Below are 19,058 nucleotides of genomic sequence, written 5' to 3'. Positions count from 1 at the left end.
GTGGCCTCATGATAGAGTGCATGGGAGATTTTTTTGAGAATGAATTTCTATGCCCAGGTCAGCAGCACCCAGCGCACTGCTTCTACTACACGTGTGAGTTTCATTTCTATTGAGCTCATCATTTATTGATTACCTTGTTAGTTGTTACACTGGCGGAATCATGGAGCTACCAGCTCTCACATACATCTTACAGGCATCATTGTCAATATGGGTGATCACAACACTGTATGCCTTCTCTCAGGAGGTCCAGCGGCCGGCTGAAACAAGGCTCACAACGATTGGCAAGAAGGCATAAACATTAGCGGTGCACAATGGGACTACCATTGCTTCGTAATTTGCACTGTATCTTGGAAAGGTTGCCATCCTCAAATACCTCAACTATATATATTACACCCACCCAATTGGGCTGCTATGGCTTACATGGTGACCCCCACACTGCTTGCGTTGCAATACAGACGTAGCTGATTTTGCTCACATAGCATGGCACTGCCCCATAGTACAACACTTTTGGCATAATATAGTTTCAATCCTTGAGGAGATCACCCCATACACAACTAATAGTCCCCCTGGGCTACTATGGAGACATCCCAAAGGGCTATTGACAGCTTGTGGCTACAAGTCTTCTACTGGTATGACGCAGAATAGAGATGCGCTGGATGAAGTGCCCTCAATCTAATGTGTCACAGTGGCCCAGTGATATGACCTATTGTTATACCCAATCAGACGTACACCATGACCTTATGCCAGCATGTAACTGCTCTAAAGATATATAAGGCCCATATTAGGAATACCTAATGCGTGTACAGAATGATATGTATGAACACAAGGTGATGAATGTTGTTGTCTCTTTGGGCCCATGTAGCAGCCTTGTTTGTTTGATAATTGTCTGGAAATAATAGAGCTTGTGTGAGCAGACGGCAGTCTTGTCCTAGGGCATTGGCTCCCGTTTCATATAACATGTGCTGCTTTGCAAATAAACACCTAATTCCAACCCCTGTGTACAACCGTGGCGTAACCATGAATATTTTTGTGGGAACATCTGCATCGATTAATACAAACACACCAATGCACTATGTATTCATTTTTACACACCACCATGCTAGTCATGACCAGTACTGCCTTTCTATTTGTTTATTGTACCTCATCTGTGCCAAGGATGTCATTCTCCATTGCCTGACTGTTAAATTAATCAAAATAAATATTACATTAAAAAAAAACTAGCACAGGCCATCGGGTTGTGTTGCATGTTCAAATCAAGCAAAGCTTAACATTGATGTGTATACAATATATGCAAGCATTTTACCTTCCAGCACAGTATATGTTCAAGAAAAGTAGTGCTGGAGTGGACAGACATATATTTAAGTCATTTATGTAATGTTTCGGTCTGAGTATTGGCAACAAGATTAGTTGAACCTTGCTGACTGTGCAGGAAGGCTTGGAGGGAACAACATAGGAGCATATTATCAAGAAACGGCGTTAAAATTATCGCCGCTTTAGTGGCAGAAAACTGCTGCTAAAGCGGCGATAATGGGCTTGATAATATGCCCTTGAGAATTCCCATAGAAGCCCATGTTCTGGTGTCAACATGGGCTTCTATTGGAATTCTCTGCGGCATATTATCAAGCCCATTATCGCCGTGCTTGATAATATGCCCCTTGGATACTCTAATGCTCAACCAAATATGAAGTGTCAAGATCACAATGTCTTATCTTTGCTGACAGGCAATCAACAGCTCTTTGAGTATTGATGCTGTTGAAGACACAGGATTATTATGGATAACTATCACAGCCTTTGACAAAATCTCCAAATTCCCCATTTTCATGCTGCTTCTTCATTACAAATGTCCTACTTTATATATTAATACCATCGGGTCTATATATTATGTTCAGTGTCAAACAAATACCAAGGCAATTGAAGACGTTACTATTTGTGAAAAAATGTGTTTAAAAACTACTTGATGTACATGGTAGATAAAACTAAGCACAAGTGATAAAGCTGTGATTTCTAAGACATGGTGAGAAGGGTCACTGTGAAATGACACCATTAGTCGTGTAAAAAAGAAGAAAGCTATTCTTGTTATTCAGGGAAGTAGGCCCCTTTGGGCCAGCTGTGTGATGACAATGGCACAATGGGAACATTCCTGAGATAACCTTGCTAGAGGGGAGAAAAGCCATCAAGCAGGAAACGCACCTATATCTTTGCATGCAACCAAGAAGGGATAACCAGTCTAGCAAGTTTACATACAGGAAATATTTGGAGGACCAGAAAGTGTGTTTAATTATTTGCATACGCCTGCTAATATAAGGAGACCAGAAGATCACTGAAATGTAACTGCTGGGTTTGACATACAGACAGTTCTTAACAGTGAAGCTTGCTCATCCTGCTTTGCCAGGTAAGTCATTTGCTAATTGAGCAGGGAGTTAAACTGTTACTAATCCTTGCATTCTGCAACAAGGGCACTGTATTTAGAAATGGGACAGTGTGTGGCAAGAGGTTCAGCCGTGTGTGTGGAAAGAGGATGCATTGCAGGGCGCTCAGGATAAGGCTTGTTTTCATGAGGAGACTAGAGAGTTGGAGGTAGATTATAGCGAGGGATGTTTTTCCATTGCAACAAGATGCTGCCTTAGTTGGCTTTTTATTTTGTTTTACATGCACAAAGTTGTGACTTGACAGATGTTGTAATTTTGAACACACATAATGTACAAATGTGTAAGTCTTAAGCAGTAATTTGACTATGGTCCTAGAAATTTCTGGGCAGATTTTTCAACCTTTGACACAGCACAACGTAGCAAGTCAACTTGCTGTGCTGTGTGAAATGGAGAGGGCAGCAATGTGCTATACCTACCAAGATATGGGGCATATCTGCTCTCTGCTTGTGCTGCCACACTATCAGCTGCCTAGTGCCAATGCACGTACCCTTGTTTGTACTAAATTCTGGTCGGGCGTAACACAGGCCCCTGCATCCCCCGCGGTGCGGGGGGCCTCTCAGCTGCAGGGGGCCCATCAGTACAGCGCTCGGGTCTGAGCGCTCCGGATACAATCCGGAGCAGGGGCCCCTCTGTGTACATTGCAGGGGGGCCTCTTAAACTTTCGTTACGCCACTGATCCTGGTGCAAGGGTGCCTGTGTTGCACGTAGAATAGATTTGGTGCATGAAGGAATAACTCCTGCACAAAAACAATCCATATAGGTGTTTTCCTCTTTTTAAGTGTGCTGCAGAATGCAGCACACTAAGAAAGAGGAAATAAAAAGGAGAAATAAACATATTTCTCCTTTTTGCGCATACATTTTATACAGAATCCCAGGTTTACCTGTCTTGATAAATTTGGAGATGCATCAAAAAACAGTGGTGGATCAGTGGGAACACCCATGCTCCAACTTTGTAACACCTTCTTGGCACAGAGTAATGCTAGGCAGCGTCGCTGCCTTGCATTACTCTAGATTTACCAAGCCACACAGAGCAACGCAATCCTTTGGTAAATGAAGCCTTCATATTTAGAACATGGACACTCTTGAGTGGAGAATTGCCAGATAAATATTGGTGACCTACTATGCAGTATCTCCTTGCTTTGGCAAAAACAGACCACAAGTGAATTCACTATTATGTAACTGCTTCTATAAAACACTTTTACATCCGAATAGTGTTTGTGAGCTCTAGAATGGAAGGGACTGATGTTTGCAGGCAAAGAGCTTGGTTTTAAGAGATTTTCTGAAAATTGAGAAGTTTTGCCAATGTCGACATATCATTGCTAACTTGAACCTTTTAAACTTTTGATGACTAAAGTTTGACTAAGATTTGCAAAATACTCACCTTGTATTGCTGCCGGGGAGGGAGAGGGTTTCTCTGAAGACATCACTCTTGCTACAGACCTAATTGTGGAGGAGAAATGCTATGATGCCATGGTAGCACAGGAGTGTTCATACAGTAGTTGCTTGAGTGCAATTTTATCTCTTCTGGACAAGATTGTAAAGGTTTCTGAGGAATGCTAGTAATGTTATTCCTCAATGATACCAATGCTGTACCTAATCTGTTTGTGGATCGGATGTTTGTCCTGCTACCCTTGATGTGCATTGTTGTGTCTGAGAAGTGTTCATTTTGTAAAATAGTAAGTGCTGATGACCATATTTTTCCCTGAAACTTACAGATTGCCCATTGCCAAACTCTTATAATTGTGATTCCACCTCATGCCTCTTCCATCCAACAATACACTTACAGCCCCTTTCTCTCACTTTTGCAGACTCTTTTTCATCCCTGCTTTCTTACGTTGCCACTCTTTTTGGATTATTCTCTTCCCCTTTCTTAGCCCCTTTTCTTCCTTTTACTTTCTTACTCTCTATCAGTGACTATTGAGGAAAAATATGTTCCAGTCCCCAAGAAATAGTGCCAGTGAGCCCCCGCTTGAAACCACGGGCTAAAATTAAGCACTGTCTGTGAGCTGAGAAATACTCACACAGCAAATATTCACAATATGCCAGCTCTTTGTTTGTGGGTATCTTGCAATCATCACCAGTGTTATGCATTGTGTGAGAACTGGAAGCTTCACCTACTACACTTATTATGTGTGTAAGGGATGGTGCACTGTGCATGATTGTAGTGTACCTGCTTGCTTGGCATTTGAGCTGTAGATGCTGGTAAGTACGTGCACTGTAAATATTTTTCCTCATGACAAGCATTCACTAACTTTACCTGTTCATTGTCAGTGAAATGAGCAATGTACAGGCTTCTACCGTGTACCATACTTGCTTCATACCTGTGTCAGAGAACATGCACTGTGGATATTTGACACAGTTAGTGTTGGTTGAGTGCAGGAAACTCTTGCAACTGTACCTGCTGTGTCAGTGTACCCTATACTGAGGATGCCTGTACAGTAGCTTCTCTGTCCATGAAGGAAGCCAGAATGGTACCCGCTCTGTGTGTTAGGTAACACCACAGATGATTGTACTGTTCTTGCTCATGAGAGAAGTGTGAAATGTGCATCCCTGACTGGTACTGTACTATAGTGTACCTGTTGTATGTGAGGAAAAATTCTACTACAGGTGTTTGAAGGGTTTACACTCTGTCTGAGACGGTGGCTTGTACTACACATACCTGTATTATAACGGTTCTGTGTGAGCAAAGCATGCCTTCTTCGCCACTGCTGTAGCTCGTCTGTCAGTATATTAGAAACTTTCACTGCTCCTCTTACTGTGCATGTTCTGTGTATGAGGGTATTAATATCTTGTTTCACCATATGCCTTCAGCAACCTAATGCCAATAACAGCCACTGCTAGCATTTTGATGTCTTTTCAACCTGAGATAATACTCTCATGAGATTCTGGAAGTATTACTCCAACCATGCCACCATACCACCATGCAACCAAGACTTATATTGCTCTCCCAGAAACCACTTGTTCAGCTTGTCTTGGCATATTTAGTCTCAACACACTTTGTATGTCCACAGCATAAATGAGCAGTTACATTTACACTCCCTCTTCTCCTGTTCCGCTTCTGCTCACCTTTAGTAGAACTCACCACTCCATAATGCAAACATGTAATGATGAGCTGCTCGCCTTTATATGATCTCACCACTCCATAGTGCAAACTTTGATTTCAAATGTTATACTTTATCAACCATTACCACAGAAAAGGTCAGTTTAGTATTTGCAAATCCTATTGTCGATTCTGACAAAATATCTTTAGTGAAATTCAAGCATTTGGTCAGTTGTTATCAGTTCAGGGAATGGTTGAACAATTGTTTAACATGAATAATGATACAACCTGGTCAACACGACACAACATTTTCATCTTTTGTGGAGAGTTCCATAATTATGTTGTGGCAAATTAAGGATAACCAAATATAGAATTGCTAGAATAATGTTGATGTAACATGTAGCTCCAGTGAAATTATAGAACACCTAAGACATGTAGTGTCACAGCTTGCATAACCTCCCTTCTTCAACATACCCCCATTCTGTATAAAAGCCTCACTTTTTGCCCTTTCCTTGCATCACCATCACTCAATTCTCCAGGAAGAACTATACACTTTTCTCTATGACTAATGCAGAAATAGCACCGCTCTTCCACTCAGATTCACATCATCTTTATGGCAATAGTCTAACCCTCTTGATCATGAAGTTCAACATTGTGTTTTAACCTGAGTTGTGACCCTAAGGTGTTGAATTGAAGAGTACTTTAATCCAACATATTTTCAAACTGCAGATCTAGTGTTTCCTTACTGCATGCTTGGTGACTTAAAGGCTTTATATTCATCCCTCTTAGCCCCATGAGTCTGAAACTAATTTGCCAATATTTACATTGTGTTTTATTTCTATGAATGAATACATTCCATATTTATTGATTCATTATTGATTGCATTACACTGTGAGCAATGCACCCTGCTAACCACGCTTTGCAAGAAATTAGGTATGGTTCATTGCAAATTAAACTCACTTAAGTGAGCTTTTGTCAGTGACCCGTGTTATTTACAATTCCACACCAATTAAATCAATAATCTAAATAACCAAGAATGATTCCAAGGCACAGGTGCTCTATTTCTGGGGTTAACCATTCCAAAAATCCTATATCATAAAATTGCTATTCACTGATGTGGGATAAGCAGAAGAGTATTCCATTTATAGCCAAAAGAAAAATTAAGATTACATATCTGTTCTAACACAATTGTACAGTTAATCAAGTATGAGGATGCTTGTTTGTATTCAGAGTATTATTCTTTATTTATCTCTTGAAAGGTGAATGACTACACAGCCAACATGTTTCATTCTGAAAACAATGGGACATCTTCAGGGCTGATAAACATAAGTAAACTATGACACATGTTAAAATAACTTTTACTGCAATTTTAAGATCAGGACATAACAGACAAATACTAAAAATACAAATTGTTAAAATCATGCAAACTATATGATACATTGAGCCACAAAGATTTGAATCATTATTTTAGGGCACATAACCCCTCCCAAAACAATTGTGACCCTAAATGTAAGCAAGATATGAGACAGGTGCAGATTTATGATGTAGTGGTCAACTAACGTATAAGTAATTTGTTATCTATATTGGTACCCTTCTCTGCAATTTTACATTGATGTCCATTTCTTAAGTACACTTCCATTCTTTTAATTCCTCATACTCTGAGATTGGCAGGTATGCATATGGATCTTACAAGATGCAGGGCCAAACACTTTGAACAGTCATGTTTTGTGTAATTATTTTTTTACACCTTTATCTCAAATATTCATTTCGGAGTAGACAGTTGCAGTTTGTAAAGCTTTAGATCCTATATACAATTAAGTACTAATATTATTCTATTAAAATTGCCTAGTCTAATGCAGTATATAAAAAACAACAAAATGCATAATCAATCCTTTTTTCACTTAATTATTATTGTCCAAAAGCTGTGTTTATTTGCTTTTTTTCTATCCATTTTTTAAATGATTTCCAGTGTTAAATTAACTCCAGCAATGATCATATTATGAAAGATCCAAATACCTTATATCTAATATTCTACCATACGTTGGTGCTCAAAGTAAAAGTCAAATGTTTGTTATTGAGATTAGCCATATCAACAACTAATATATAGAAAACTGCATTCAAAATACACAAATATTTCTATGCAGACTCTGAAAATGAACCACTTATACAAATAAATGAATAATCAAAAGTCCACACAAGAATGCTATTGAACAAAGGTATATTCCTCTCGAATAATATAAACATCTCAATTATCCACCCATTTTTCATGATGGTATAGGTTCACTGACAATATGGCACCAACAATATTTCAATCAACTGTATTTGTATTTCCATACCTAAAATTCAGAGCCAAGTTACAACATCATGGTTGTGTGCAAAAAGAGTGCCATGATCCCATTCCTATAAAAGCCAACCAGAAAGTAATTTCAATAAATCCAGCCATACTGGGCACTTGTTCAATATGTACATTATAACAGTGGCCATCTTGGAAAAAGAAAATCTTGTTCTTTATAAATATATAATAAACAAAGGAAGCCATTATTGGGAAAACGGTTTGTTACTGTTATTCTAAAGTCAGCTCCGATTTTGAAGCACAATCTAATATCCAATCCTACAAGTGATAACTATGTTGGGCACGCAAGAAAACAAAATCATGTCAGCAGCCATCTTAGAAGAAAAAAACTGTCAAATACGTACAAAGGTTCAATTTGCTTTAATTGCCTCATGTAAAATGGCCCATATTGTGTCCATAGCTCTCATAAAACCATCATTAAAAAATAATGAAATTAAAGACAAATCAATGTACTTAAACACCAATTGTGCTTGGTAAACAGCAGTTGGAGTAAATGAGTAGAGATTTTACGACCTTTTCAAATGTGTCCAGCCACTAAACGATTACTGAATCAACAAAGCACTCTAAAATTATAGAATTCTGTTTCTATTATTACAAATGCCTAGAAACCAACTGCCAATCAACTTAAATTCCCACCTTGTAGGTGTTAAAGATAGATTACATTGTCTGTGTTTTAATTCCCTATCTCTACTCTCGGTATTACATCAATGCCATGCAAGGGGGCTCAATCCTTATCTGTCACTGTACACTTATGTGATATTAGGGATATGAGACCTCTTTATCGAGCCGGGTCCTTACATGTTCCGTAATCTGACACCTTGTCTCTCTGGTGGTTCTACCAACATAGATCTGGTCACAACTACTTAATCTGCATCTGTCCTCAGTGGTCCAGCTCAATTTGCACAAGCACTACTCCAGTTTCTTGAACTTGGCCACAACCTCCTGTACTACTATAAGTTAATGATCATGATGATTGGCTGCCATGCAGTGCCTTCCCATGAAGGCACCACGTTAATTCACTTAACCCACTGCAGACAGTTGTATCTGTAAATGTTCTAAAGTTTGAGAAAGGCCTCCTTATCCGCCCAGTTCTTAACTATTAAATTATTTAAAGATGTTCTGTGGCACGACGTTTGTAAAGATCAAAGTTGTATGATTGTTGTCATCTTCCTGGGAGTGTATTATTTTAATGTTTAATGTTTAATGTTTGCCAACCCGGTTTCTAAGATCATCTTCTCTGCTGCTTGCAAGGATTCCTCGGGTGCGCCTTCAGAGAATGGGGGGCAGATCCTTTGCGGTTAAGGCAGCGTTGGCTTGGAACTCACTCCCCGTCTCTCTACGGGCCATCAAAGAGATTAATCAGTTTAAAAAGCAGCTTAAAACCTTCCTATTTTAACTCCTCTCCTCTTTTGGATCCTCACAGGCTCGCGCCGGGACACTCCCAGGAGTAGCTGTGCGCGCTACAAAAACCCATTAACATAACATAACATATTTCGAACAAATATGGGACGGTTTTAATTCACTAACTTGCTCTAGAAATGTATGTTAGCAAGAAACAAGCTGAATGGATACACATTTTTATGATGTTTATAAATAGTAATTAATTATAGTTTTAATCAGTGGAATTGTTATGTAATTAACTAACTTCAACAATAAACTTGAACTTGGTAATGCCCACAAACAATCACATAAATAAGATATATGGTCTGACAGTTTATAAAATGCCTTATTTTGTGATCCTGCTTGAAAAAGGTTGTTTTATTTATGCCCAATTTACAAGCTTCGCAAGTTGTACAAACAAAATCCGATGGTTGATCTGGCATGCAGGTTCTCTAGTTAAAATGGCTATGTAGCTCATAATCTCTTTGATCAATCAATGATACCTTTACCAACTTTCAATGCACAGGCAGAAGTCTATGTCAATCTAAAGACCACAACTGTTTCCAAGTAGTCACCTATGGCAATCTTCTTCTTGGACAGCCCGCAGATACCCTCTCACGTATTTTAGACAATCCAGTTACACAAACACTAGCCATTCCACACATATCCCTTTTGAGCAATAGACATCCTAGGATAGTGTTCCCTCCTATCAATCTCTCAATTACTGTCCATGTCAGCTTCCAAACTACGTAAGGAGATTGGGTTACCTGTCTGTTCATCATTCGGTAAGCTTTAGGCACTTGACAAGATAAACAAACCCATCCTTTCAGGCTCTTGGATACTTGGTTTAGCTTCCTTTGGTTTGTTTATGGCCTCCTAACGTCTTGGGTAGGAATCTGTTTGAGTTGAGATTTCACTTTAGCATATTGTTGATTCAATGGGAAATATAGCAGATTAAGCCTGCTTTGCATGTGTTTCCTTTGTTAATGTGTGGTGAAGGCTGACTAAAATATATTAAAGTACTTTATTAATCTTCCTGAGCACATCACAAGTAAATCACAAAAAAAGTCAATTTCTTTTTTTTTTTCAGAAGCCATGAAACTGTTTGGAATTCTGCTTCTCTTCTTGATAATAGAAGGTTTGTGATTTATGTTTTTCATAAAATGAGTGTCACTAGTTGCATTTTCCCGTAGTTATTGAATTGTCTACCCATGTGGCTATTATATTCATTTAATAGTGTCATAATTGACAATCACATTTCCAAATTGTATTGAGCCTCAGGGGAGTTTGCATATATTTTGTTTTAATTATGGATTGACTTGATAGTGAGAAGGGAAATGCTTGAATTTTCATGTTTTGTCAGAAGGGCTCCAAGTAGGAAAGATAAGGGTTGTGGCATTAAACACTTTGATTGAGAGATCTTGCAAACTTAAAAATGGTAATGTAATGTATGCCGGTGATGTAGAGCACATTTGCACATGGACATTAAATACATTCAAACAAAGTAAATAAGATAGTCACTAACCTTGCATCCTCCGGGTCCACTCCAGGTGTTCTTCTCTCTGTCAGCAAGGGCCACAGACAGCTCCCTGAATCAACCCTGGATCTGTTCTCATGCTGTTAACCAGCATGAGAGAAGTACCAGGATTGGGTGGAGCAGGCTCTGGCCACGCTCCCAAGGTCACGAGAGGTGCTTGCTCTCAACCCAGCTCTATAAGGCAGTGGGTAAGAAAGGTTTACAGTGCATGTGTCGGCTGGCCATCACAAGACAGGCGGCCAAAGTGGCATGTACACCTTAAACTTAAGTTTCCATCTCACCACTCCTCCATGCTGCTGCCACTCAGCAGCAATGATCCTGCCCCGTCCTGACACTCATCTTGGGACGCAGGTTAGTGTAAAATAAAATGATAATAAATTAACTATATTCCATTTTTTTTCATTCCTCTGGGATTTCCTGGGAGTAATTTAATTAACGAAGTGATGCTCCCTCCCCTGTTAACCAGGACTTTATCCATGTGACTCTTGACAGGTCTTACCTGCCAAAACTTTCCTCGGTAAAATAGTGATGCATACGGTAAATACGAGAAAACATGTAAGTCCGAATCACTGATTAGTCAGAAACTGGTGTTTATTTGAATTTCTCTGACTACAAAATGGGAGGATTTTCTAAAAGTGGCCTAGATCACTATCTTTCTGAAAGTAAAGGCTGTGAGACATCTGCTTTGTTTCGAACATGCAACAACATCTAAATACCTATTATAAGTTATACACATAAATTAAAAGATACCAGCAATTAGGAAAGCGTAAATGAATTCTGAAGTGTGATGGAAACAAAGATTTTAATAGGATCAAAACAAATGAAGATGTTATAGTATTAAATGTTTTGCTGAAACCCAATTTCCATACATTATTGATTGTGCACTATATAGTTTTTCAAGTGTATAGATTAAGTGGGCATTTTAATGGAAAATGGGCTGTGTGTAAATGACGATGCATTACCACAACGGGCCGTATACTGTAAAAGGTACACTTGCCCTATTTGCGCCGTGGCACACCTCTCTAAAAGTGTACAGGGTTCAAACAGGGAAGGGGCACATTATTTGAAAGAATGCTCTGGGGGCTGCACATTCAAGTGAAATACCAAATTGCTGCTTTAATGCCACTCCGTGTTTCACAGTGCTGATGACAACTCATGAATGACTGCACCCACCCGCCTATAGAGGGATGTCAGGGGGGTCCATAGGGCCCCCTTTTTCCCCTCCAGAGGGCTGATTTTAGGAGGCATACTGGAAGTACGACATCTTTTAATGGCCCACTTTCAGTGCACCTCGTAAGGTCATTATTTGCCTTGGCACCCATGTCCAAAAAATGGCACTGTGCAGAGCAAAAGCGATTTGCTAAATTGCATGTGGCCACACCCACGTACAAATGAGGGTATGCCCTCTCTCTAAATGTGTGCCAGCAATATCAATATTACAGAAGGGGACACAGAAAGCACATGCTTGTTGCACCCCCAGGGCACTATATATAATGTGGTCCCAGTGCTACAAAATGCACTGCCAGCTAAATACCACACCCTCACAACTCTCCTACTGAGTTGTGACATATTTGCTACATCTATTTTTCAGTGATGCTTGGATTTTTCACAAGTCTTATGACTTCCTGATATAATATCAATATAACATTAATGGCAGCACCCTCACTCTAAAAACTCTTTCAGCCCCACTGGTGTGAAGTGCAACTCGGAATCGGGTAGTAAAGATCAAACTACTGAAAAAAGATTTTCAGAATTAGGAGAGAGATAGGATGAGAGAGAGAGAAGAACAGCAGAGAAGACCATTAGCAGAGCAGTCCGGGGAGACACACTGCAACAGCAGAGAGGAATGGTAACATAATTGATTCCACAAGACAAATTATAAAGAGGAAGGTTAGGAGTCAATAGAGAGAAACTCTAGAAAGAAAGATTAGCAACACAGTGTGATAGGTTGCCTTTGGAACGATTATCTGGACAAAGGGTGCAGCGAAGGAGGGTAGTAGAAATGACAGGGGTGCAGCTATCAAGCAGGTGCCATGACACAGAGGATAGTCAAATGTTCATTATTAAGATTAGACATTTCAACAACTAATGTATAGAAAAGAGCATTCAAAATACACACATATTTCGATGCAGACTTTGATTGTGAACCAAGGCCAAATCACTAAAAAAGGAAATATACAACATATATATTTATTCAAAGGAAAATATGTCAGAGTACATTAGCCACCTTCAATGTGAAATACCCGCTTGTTCCAAGAACAGACCAGCAGTCAAATGAATACTCGTGCAAAGTATTAAGCACCATTCTGCCATTTTGGAACTGAACATGTCGAATTCATGCTCATTCTAAATGTTGGTGATCAAACTGCCCGAAATATTCACACAAATGTATAGAACTGTTGAGGTCCATAAACTGAATAATAATTCAAAATATATAAATAACATCAACTTGAAAAACTCTGGGATAGATGCTCTTTATTCACTTAGCATGGGAATAGAGTGTCTTGTTACACCGCTGGAAAAGAGGGGCATTTCAGGCAATGAGAGATAGTGTATGTAGCTAGAATAATAGAAATCAGAGACAAGCCGCACAGCAGAACTATAAAAGAAGAGTCCCGCTTCGTCGACAGGGGCATTTGAACTATCTGAGGTGCTGCCCGATCTGGAGGAGCCGTGGGGAGTCAACAGGTGCTGCTACTAGGTGGGAAAGGCCGGTGCAAGGGACTCCAGAGACCAGGAGTCTGTGCGTGGCTTCAGCTGCGCTGCGGCACGCCCACCCGCCCACTTCCTCGTTAAATAAGCTCGCGGAACCCGCTGGCGTGGGTCCCGCTTCGTCGGCAGGGGCATTTGAACTATCTGAGGTGCTGACCGATATGAAGGAGCCGTGGGGAGTCAACAGGTGCTGCTGCTAGGTGGGAAAGGCCGATGCACGAGACTCCAGAGACCAGGAGTCCGTGCGTGGCTTCAGCTGCGCTGCGGCACGCCCACCCGCCCACTTCCTCGTTAAATAAGCTCGCGGAACCCGCTGGCGCGGGTCCCGCTTTGTCGACAGGGGCATTTGAACTATCTGAGGTGCTGCCCGATCTGGAGGAGCCGTGGGGAGTCAACAGGTGCTGCTGCTAGGTGGGAAAGGCCGGTGCACGGGACTCCAGAGACCAGGAGTCCGTGCGTGGCTTCAGCTGCGCTGCGGCACACCTACCCGCCTATTGGTTCACCCCCCCATAATACCCCTTGTCTGCCGCTGCGCGGGACGCGAGCGGGACGCACCGGACGAAGCCCGGACAAAGGGCGGACAGTCTGTGACAGTCCGGGACAGGAGGGGGCTGGAGGGGGCTGTGGGCAATACGTGTTGCATTGAGGTTGCATTGTTCTTTTCTAGTGTAGTGTGTATGTAGTGATATCCCGTGGGAATTTAATTACGAAGGAGGGTAGTAAGTTTATGTAGTAAGTCAGGGGTCACCTATTGCTTTTGTGTTGATTAGCCTGACTAAGAGCTACCAAGGTTATTACACCATGTCGAAAGCTAAATCTACCCCTGTGATAGCGACCATGGACAACTACCTAGTTAAGATGGTAGATAAGATTAACCAAGAACGAAGAAAGTCCTTAGGGCGGCCGGGGCCCATTGATCTGATCTCCTTAACCCCAAACTCTCCTACCCCCCTATCTGTTTCCTATCAGGACGTGAGTAATCAGTATAACCCCACGGACAGTTCTATCTTGGTGGTACCTTTAGACCAAGCTAGTCCCGTTAGCTTAACTTCTGGGGCTCCCACTGACTTAGTACTTAGCCAGGCTGTCTCCCCAGATCCATTGATTCCATGCCCGACGGCCCCAAGATCACAGAGATTACTACGTTCCTGCCGGAATAACAGTAAGAATGTCCAACTAAAGCGGGGCGGGAGTCGACCTAATAAGAGAGTAGTCCCCTTATTAACTAGCTTAGCCAGTGACCCCAATGTGGTACCGGACAGTTCCCCAGTCACTCTAGACAGCAAGCAATTTGACCTTTTGATCAGCACAATAAATGCTAAGTTTGATCTGCTTGTTAAACCATTACTGATCAAACTTGATACGATTACTGATGAAGTGGTCAGACTGGGAGGTCTGCTGGAATCAGTTTTTAATGCTAGTATACAATCCCAAGAAATGGATAAGGGAGTAGTAAAGCCCCCCCGCAGACCCCCAATGAGGTTATACCAACGTCCATGACTAACCTATCTAAGTCATCTTCGGGGGACCTCGCGAGGAGAGAACCAATGTCCCTAATACCCCACTGATCTTGGGGCAAAATAAGCCTTCTTGTAACCCTGCCCCAGGAACCCAGGCAGGACATAGTGCCAAAAGCCACATTACCTCTCGGCCTGATTTACCTCCAGCATGTGCTCCTTTTGTGGCAGTCCTAACCAATGTTCCCCCTGTAAGTGAGACCGGTGGTAATAATAGCCATAGAGAATCTCATGCTTCATTGAAGAATAAGACTGTGGATTGGTTGCACCGGGAATGTGGTTTCCCAGTAGCTCTAGTAGATGATATATTAAGCACTAGAAGAACCAATTGGATAGGTGGCTCGCGTAAGACCTGTGGTGGCGATTGTATAGTGGTCAATTTTAGAAATCCACATCTCGCCTCCACCGTTCTGTCAAGAGCACCTTCACCCTCTTCCCAGGATCAAGGGATATCTCTTCGCCCTCTAGGGTAGTTTTACAGGCATTTAAACAACCGGCCTAATGTTGAATTTGTTGGGACAAGGGAGAGAGATATGAACCTATACACTGATTTTAATGTCACCACGTCTAATCGATACCAGTCTTTGAGTGGACTGGATTGTAATGATTGACTGGAACCAGCTTTGACTAAACCAGAGGATGCAGTTGTTGCCATGGGAGGAGGGGGGGGTGATGTATTTTGAGGGTACCAGATATTGTAGATCCTAGAGGTAACGGCAGTCCGTTGGCTAATTCCAACGATGTGTTTAGATGCCGCGATAATGTGAAACAGGTTTATCTGGATGGCCAGGGTGGGGAATCGTCCTCTAACTATGCATCCCAATGCCATATCAGCCCAATATCTTTATCCAACATCCCCAGCAATAGTATATGTTCGATTGCCAGCTGGAATGTTGCGGGACTCTTATCAAAGGATGCCTGTTTGGGATGGTCAGAGTTCATTAATGCTTTAATATAATTTGTTTTCAGGAAAATTGGTGTACGGACCCAATTAATGATAACGGTTTTGTTTCTTTTCATGTACCAGCTGTGGCCTCACCGTCGGGCAGGGCAAAGGGTGTGCTCCTGGTTTTGATTTCAGTAGAAGTACCTTTCATTGTCAAGAAACATGTTTTGGTTGGGGCCCAATCCCAAGTTTTATGGCTTTATCAGGAGCAGGGTAGAAATATCCTTTTAATTAACTTTTATAATAATATTTTTGATAGTTCTAGACATCAGGTAGTGATCGCTTTGGAGACCGCTTTGGTTGACATTATAACAAAATTTGATATCAATTTTGATCTCATTTGGGTGGGGGATTTTAACACAGTTGCGTGTCCCCTTGCCGCCCAAAGGGTTTGTGGCTTTACTAATTGTTTTGGGGATGGCGTCCCCACTTCCCCCACAATTCCTACGGCGATTCATTGAATAAAATCTTGACAACTTACGATATGGAAATATTGATTAACCGGGAAAATCCTTCTGGAGTAATTATCCCTACTTTCACGGGAAGGAATGCTAACACAGTGATCGATTTCATTTGCATGTCTTCGAGCATCAGCCCATGGTGTTTGGCCCCTGTGGTTGTGGATAATTTACTCAGTGATCATAATTGTATCACTATTGAGGTTTTACTCTGGAAGGAGCAACAGGGTCCCAAAATTTGTACCATTGCCAATATCGAGCCACATCGACCGAACGGAATTCGAATTAGATGGAAAGGAGATAAAGCCGATATCATGTCAAATTCCATCGTTAAAAAGTGTCTTACTGAAATCACTACCATTTTAGAGAGTGAGGAAGTAGCGGATGAAATCGTGCATAATTTTATCAATATTAATCTTATTATAGACAGCAATTTCACCAAATTCTCAAAGGATAGGAAACTCCAACTAAGGGGGTGGTTTGACCATGCATGCACCACTGCGTATAAGGGGCTTAAAGCAGCATTAGCAGCCAAGAACAGGGATACAATTTTGATTAGGGAACTTAGAGCTACATACCAGGCTGCAGTCAAATGTAGGAAAACAGAATTAAGGCAAGAGGCTTGGGATAAATTAGGCAGCCTTAATCTCGGATTCCTCTTTATTTTGGGCGACAGTTAATTGTCCGTTTTTAAAGGATGATAAAATGCCTGAACTGACGGCCAACGTTAGTGTGGAGAACTGGGTTACCCATTTCTCTTTGATCTTTGATTCGGTTAGATCTAGGGGAGTACTTGAAGATGGTTGGCCTGTCGTCCCTCTGGGCATCTCCATTGCCGAAGTGCAGGGTAGTATTGCCTCTAGTAGGGGTGGGAAGGCCCAGGGGCCTGACAGGGTGCCCATCGATGTATATAAAACTGAACCAGAGATTTGGGGCCCTCTGTTAACCAACGTTTTTAATGCTGCTGTATGTAATGGTGTCCCACCCACTTGGGAGGAATCCATTATTATCCCCATCTACAAGAAGGGAGACAGGGAGGATGTGAAGAAGTATCGCCCTATCTCCCTCCTGGACTCCTCAGTGAAAATTATGAGCACGGTGCTTTTGGTTAGGCTGGAAGAATGGGCTGAATCTAACAACATTCTGGCCAATTGCCAATATGGCTTTAGGAAGGGCAGAGGGACCATCGAACAATGTCTCAATCTCGAATTATTAATCGGGAAATATACGAAGGCCAAGAAAGGATCCCTCTATCTCTGCTTTGCAGATTTGAGTAGCGTCTTCGATATGGTGGAACACAATATTTTATGGGCCAAACTATTAGAAATGGGGGCACCCGAGGGCATTGTTTATTTCTTGGCACGACTTTATGCTAATTTAAGCACTAGTGTCCGTTATGGTCCGGGTGGGGAGCGCAACCCAAAGTTTAAGATCAGACGTGGTATTAGAGAAGGATGTGTGCTTGCCCCCCTACTTTTTACTCTTTTTATCAACGAGGTGGATCTAGTTTTAACCCCTTCAGTGCCCATGACGAGCTGGACTCGTCATGGGCCGCGGTGGCGCTGTGCCCATGACGAGTCCAGCTCGTCATAGACCCCGCCCGCTAATGCAACGGCCGGCACTGGGCGGGGAAAGGGGCGGGCACTGAAGGGGTTAAAGACGGTTGCGGCAGATGCACCTAAAATTAATGATTTTTACGTCCCTGTATTACTCTATGCGGACGATGCCGTAATCTTGTCTAGGACCCCCATTGGCCTACAACGCCTGATGGACAGGTTCTCGCTGTTCATCAAGGATAGGAAGCTGTTGATCAATAAATCCAAAACTTTTATCATGGAATGTGGTGTGGGACGCAAAAAAACCCATGCCTATTTTATTGATGGGCATAAGGTGCAAACGGTGGAGTCCTTTAACTACCTTGGCATTATCTTTTCTAAGTCAGGTAGTTGGTCCAGTGAGCTTACCCATGTCCGGGCCAAGATGGCGAAATGTGCAAATGGGGTGTTTAAGTTTGCTACTAAAATCGGGGACAAACGGATTAAAGATATGTTAAAAATTTACCAAATGAGATGCCTCTCTGTGGCCCTCTATGGTGCTGGGGTTTGGGGACATGCCACGGCAGGGTGCTTGCAAGTGGAGGAAAATCTCTTCCTTAAGAGACTCCTGTGTCTGCCTAAATCAGCCTCCAATGAGTTGGTGCACAGAGAGTTTGGCATCCAACATCTTTCCGACCTGTTAACCATAAGACCACTAATGTTGTGGCGTGCTATCTGGTCAAAGGAAGAGACTTCCCTAAATAGAGCTATCATTGGAGAGTGCCTCTCCACTGATGACCACTTAAAGATTCCCTGGATCAAATTTGTCATTAACTGCTACTTAGAGATTTATGGTTTCAATCTAAAAGAGGATTGCTATGTTACCTCCAGTCTGTCCAAAGCTGAGATGAAGACTGTCTTTATGAACCATAAAACAGAGAGGCGGGAGAGGGCCAGTGGCAATCTTACTACATGTATGCTCTACGGAAGATTTTGTGAGACTGTGGGTTTTCAACCGTATTTGAGTTTAGTCACCCGAGCTTCCCATCAGTTTGTCCTTACGAGATTAAGGTTTGGGATAGTGCACCATTTGGTGGCCTTCCCATGCATCAAAAAACACCCGAAGGGTCCATGCCCATGTGATAATGTTT

At 41.7% G+C, this 19,058-nt stretch overlaps 1 protein-coding gene across 1 annotated transcript in view; it reads left to right on the top strand.

The window, feature by feature from the left end:
- The first annotated feature begins 2,305 nt into the window (after positions 1-2,305).
- Positions 2,306-19,058, top strand: part of LOC146854040 (alpha-N-acetylgalactosamine-specific lectin-like) — a 224,077-nt gene continuing 207,324 nt past the window's right edge. Inside the window, exons 1-2 of the mRNA XM_085650489.1 lie at positions 2,306-2,392; positions 10,293-10,340. Coding sequence (XP_085506615.1) covers positions 10,298-10,340 — 43 coding nt within the window. The 5' untranslated portion in view covers positions 2,306-2,392; positions 10,293-10,297. The remainder of the gene's footprint in view (positions 2,393-10,292; positions 10,341-19,058) is intronic.

The sequence above is a fragment of the Triturus cristatus genome, chromosome 4_1 (genome assembly GCF_964204655.1).
Source record: "Triturus cristatus chromosome 4_1, aTriCri1.1, whole genome shotgun sequence".
NCBI classification, from domain to species: domain Eukaryota; kingdom Metazoa; phylum Chordata; class Amphibia; order Caudata; family Salamandridae; genus Triturus; species Triturus cristatus.
The sequence above is the reverse complement of the archived record's forward strand: the minus strand, read 5'-3'. Positions and strand labels throughout refer to the sequence as shown.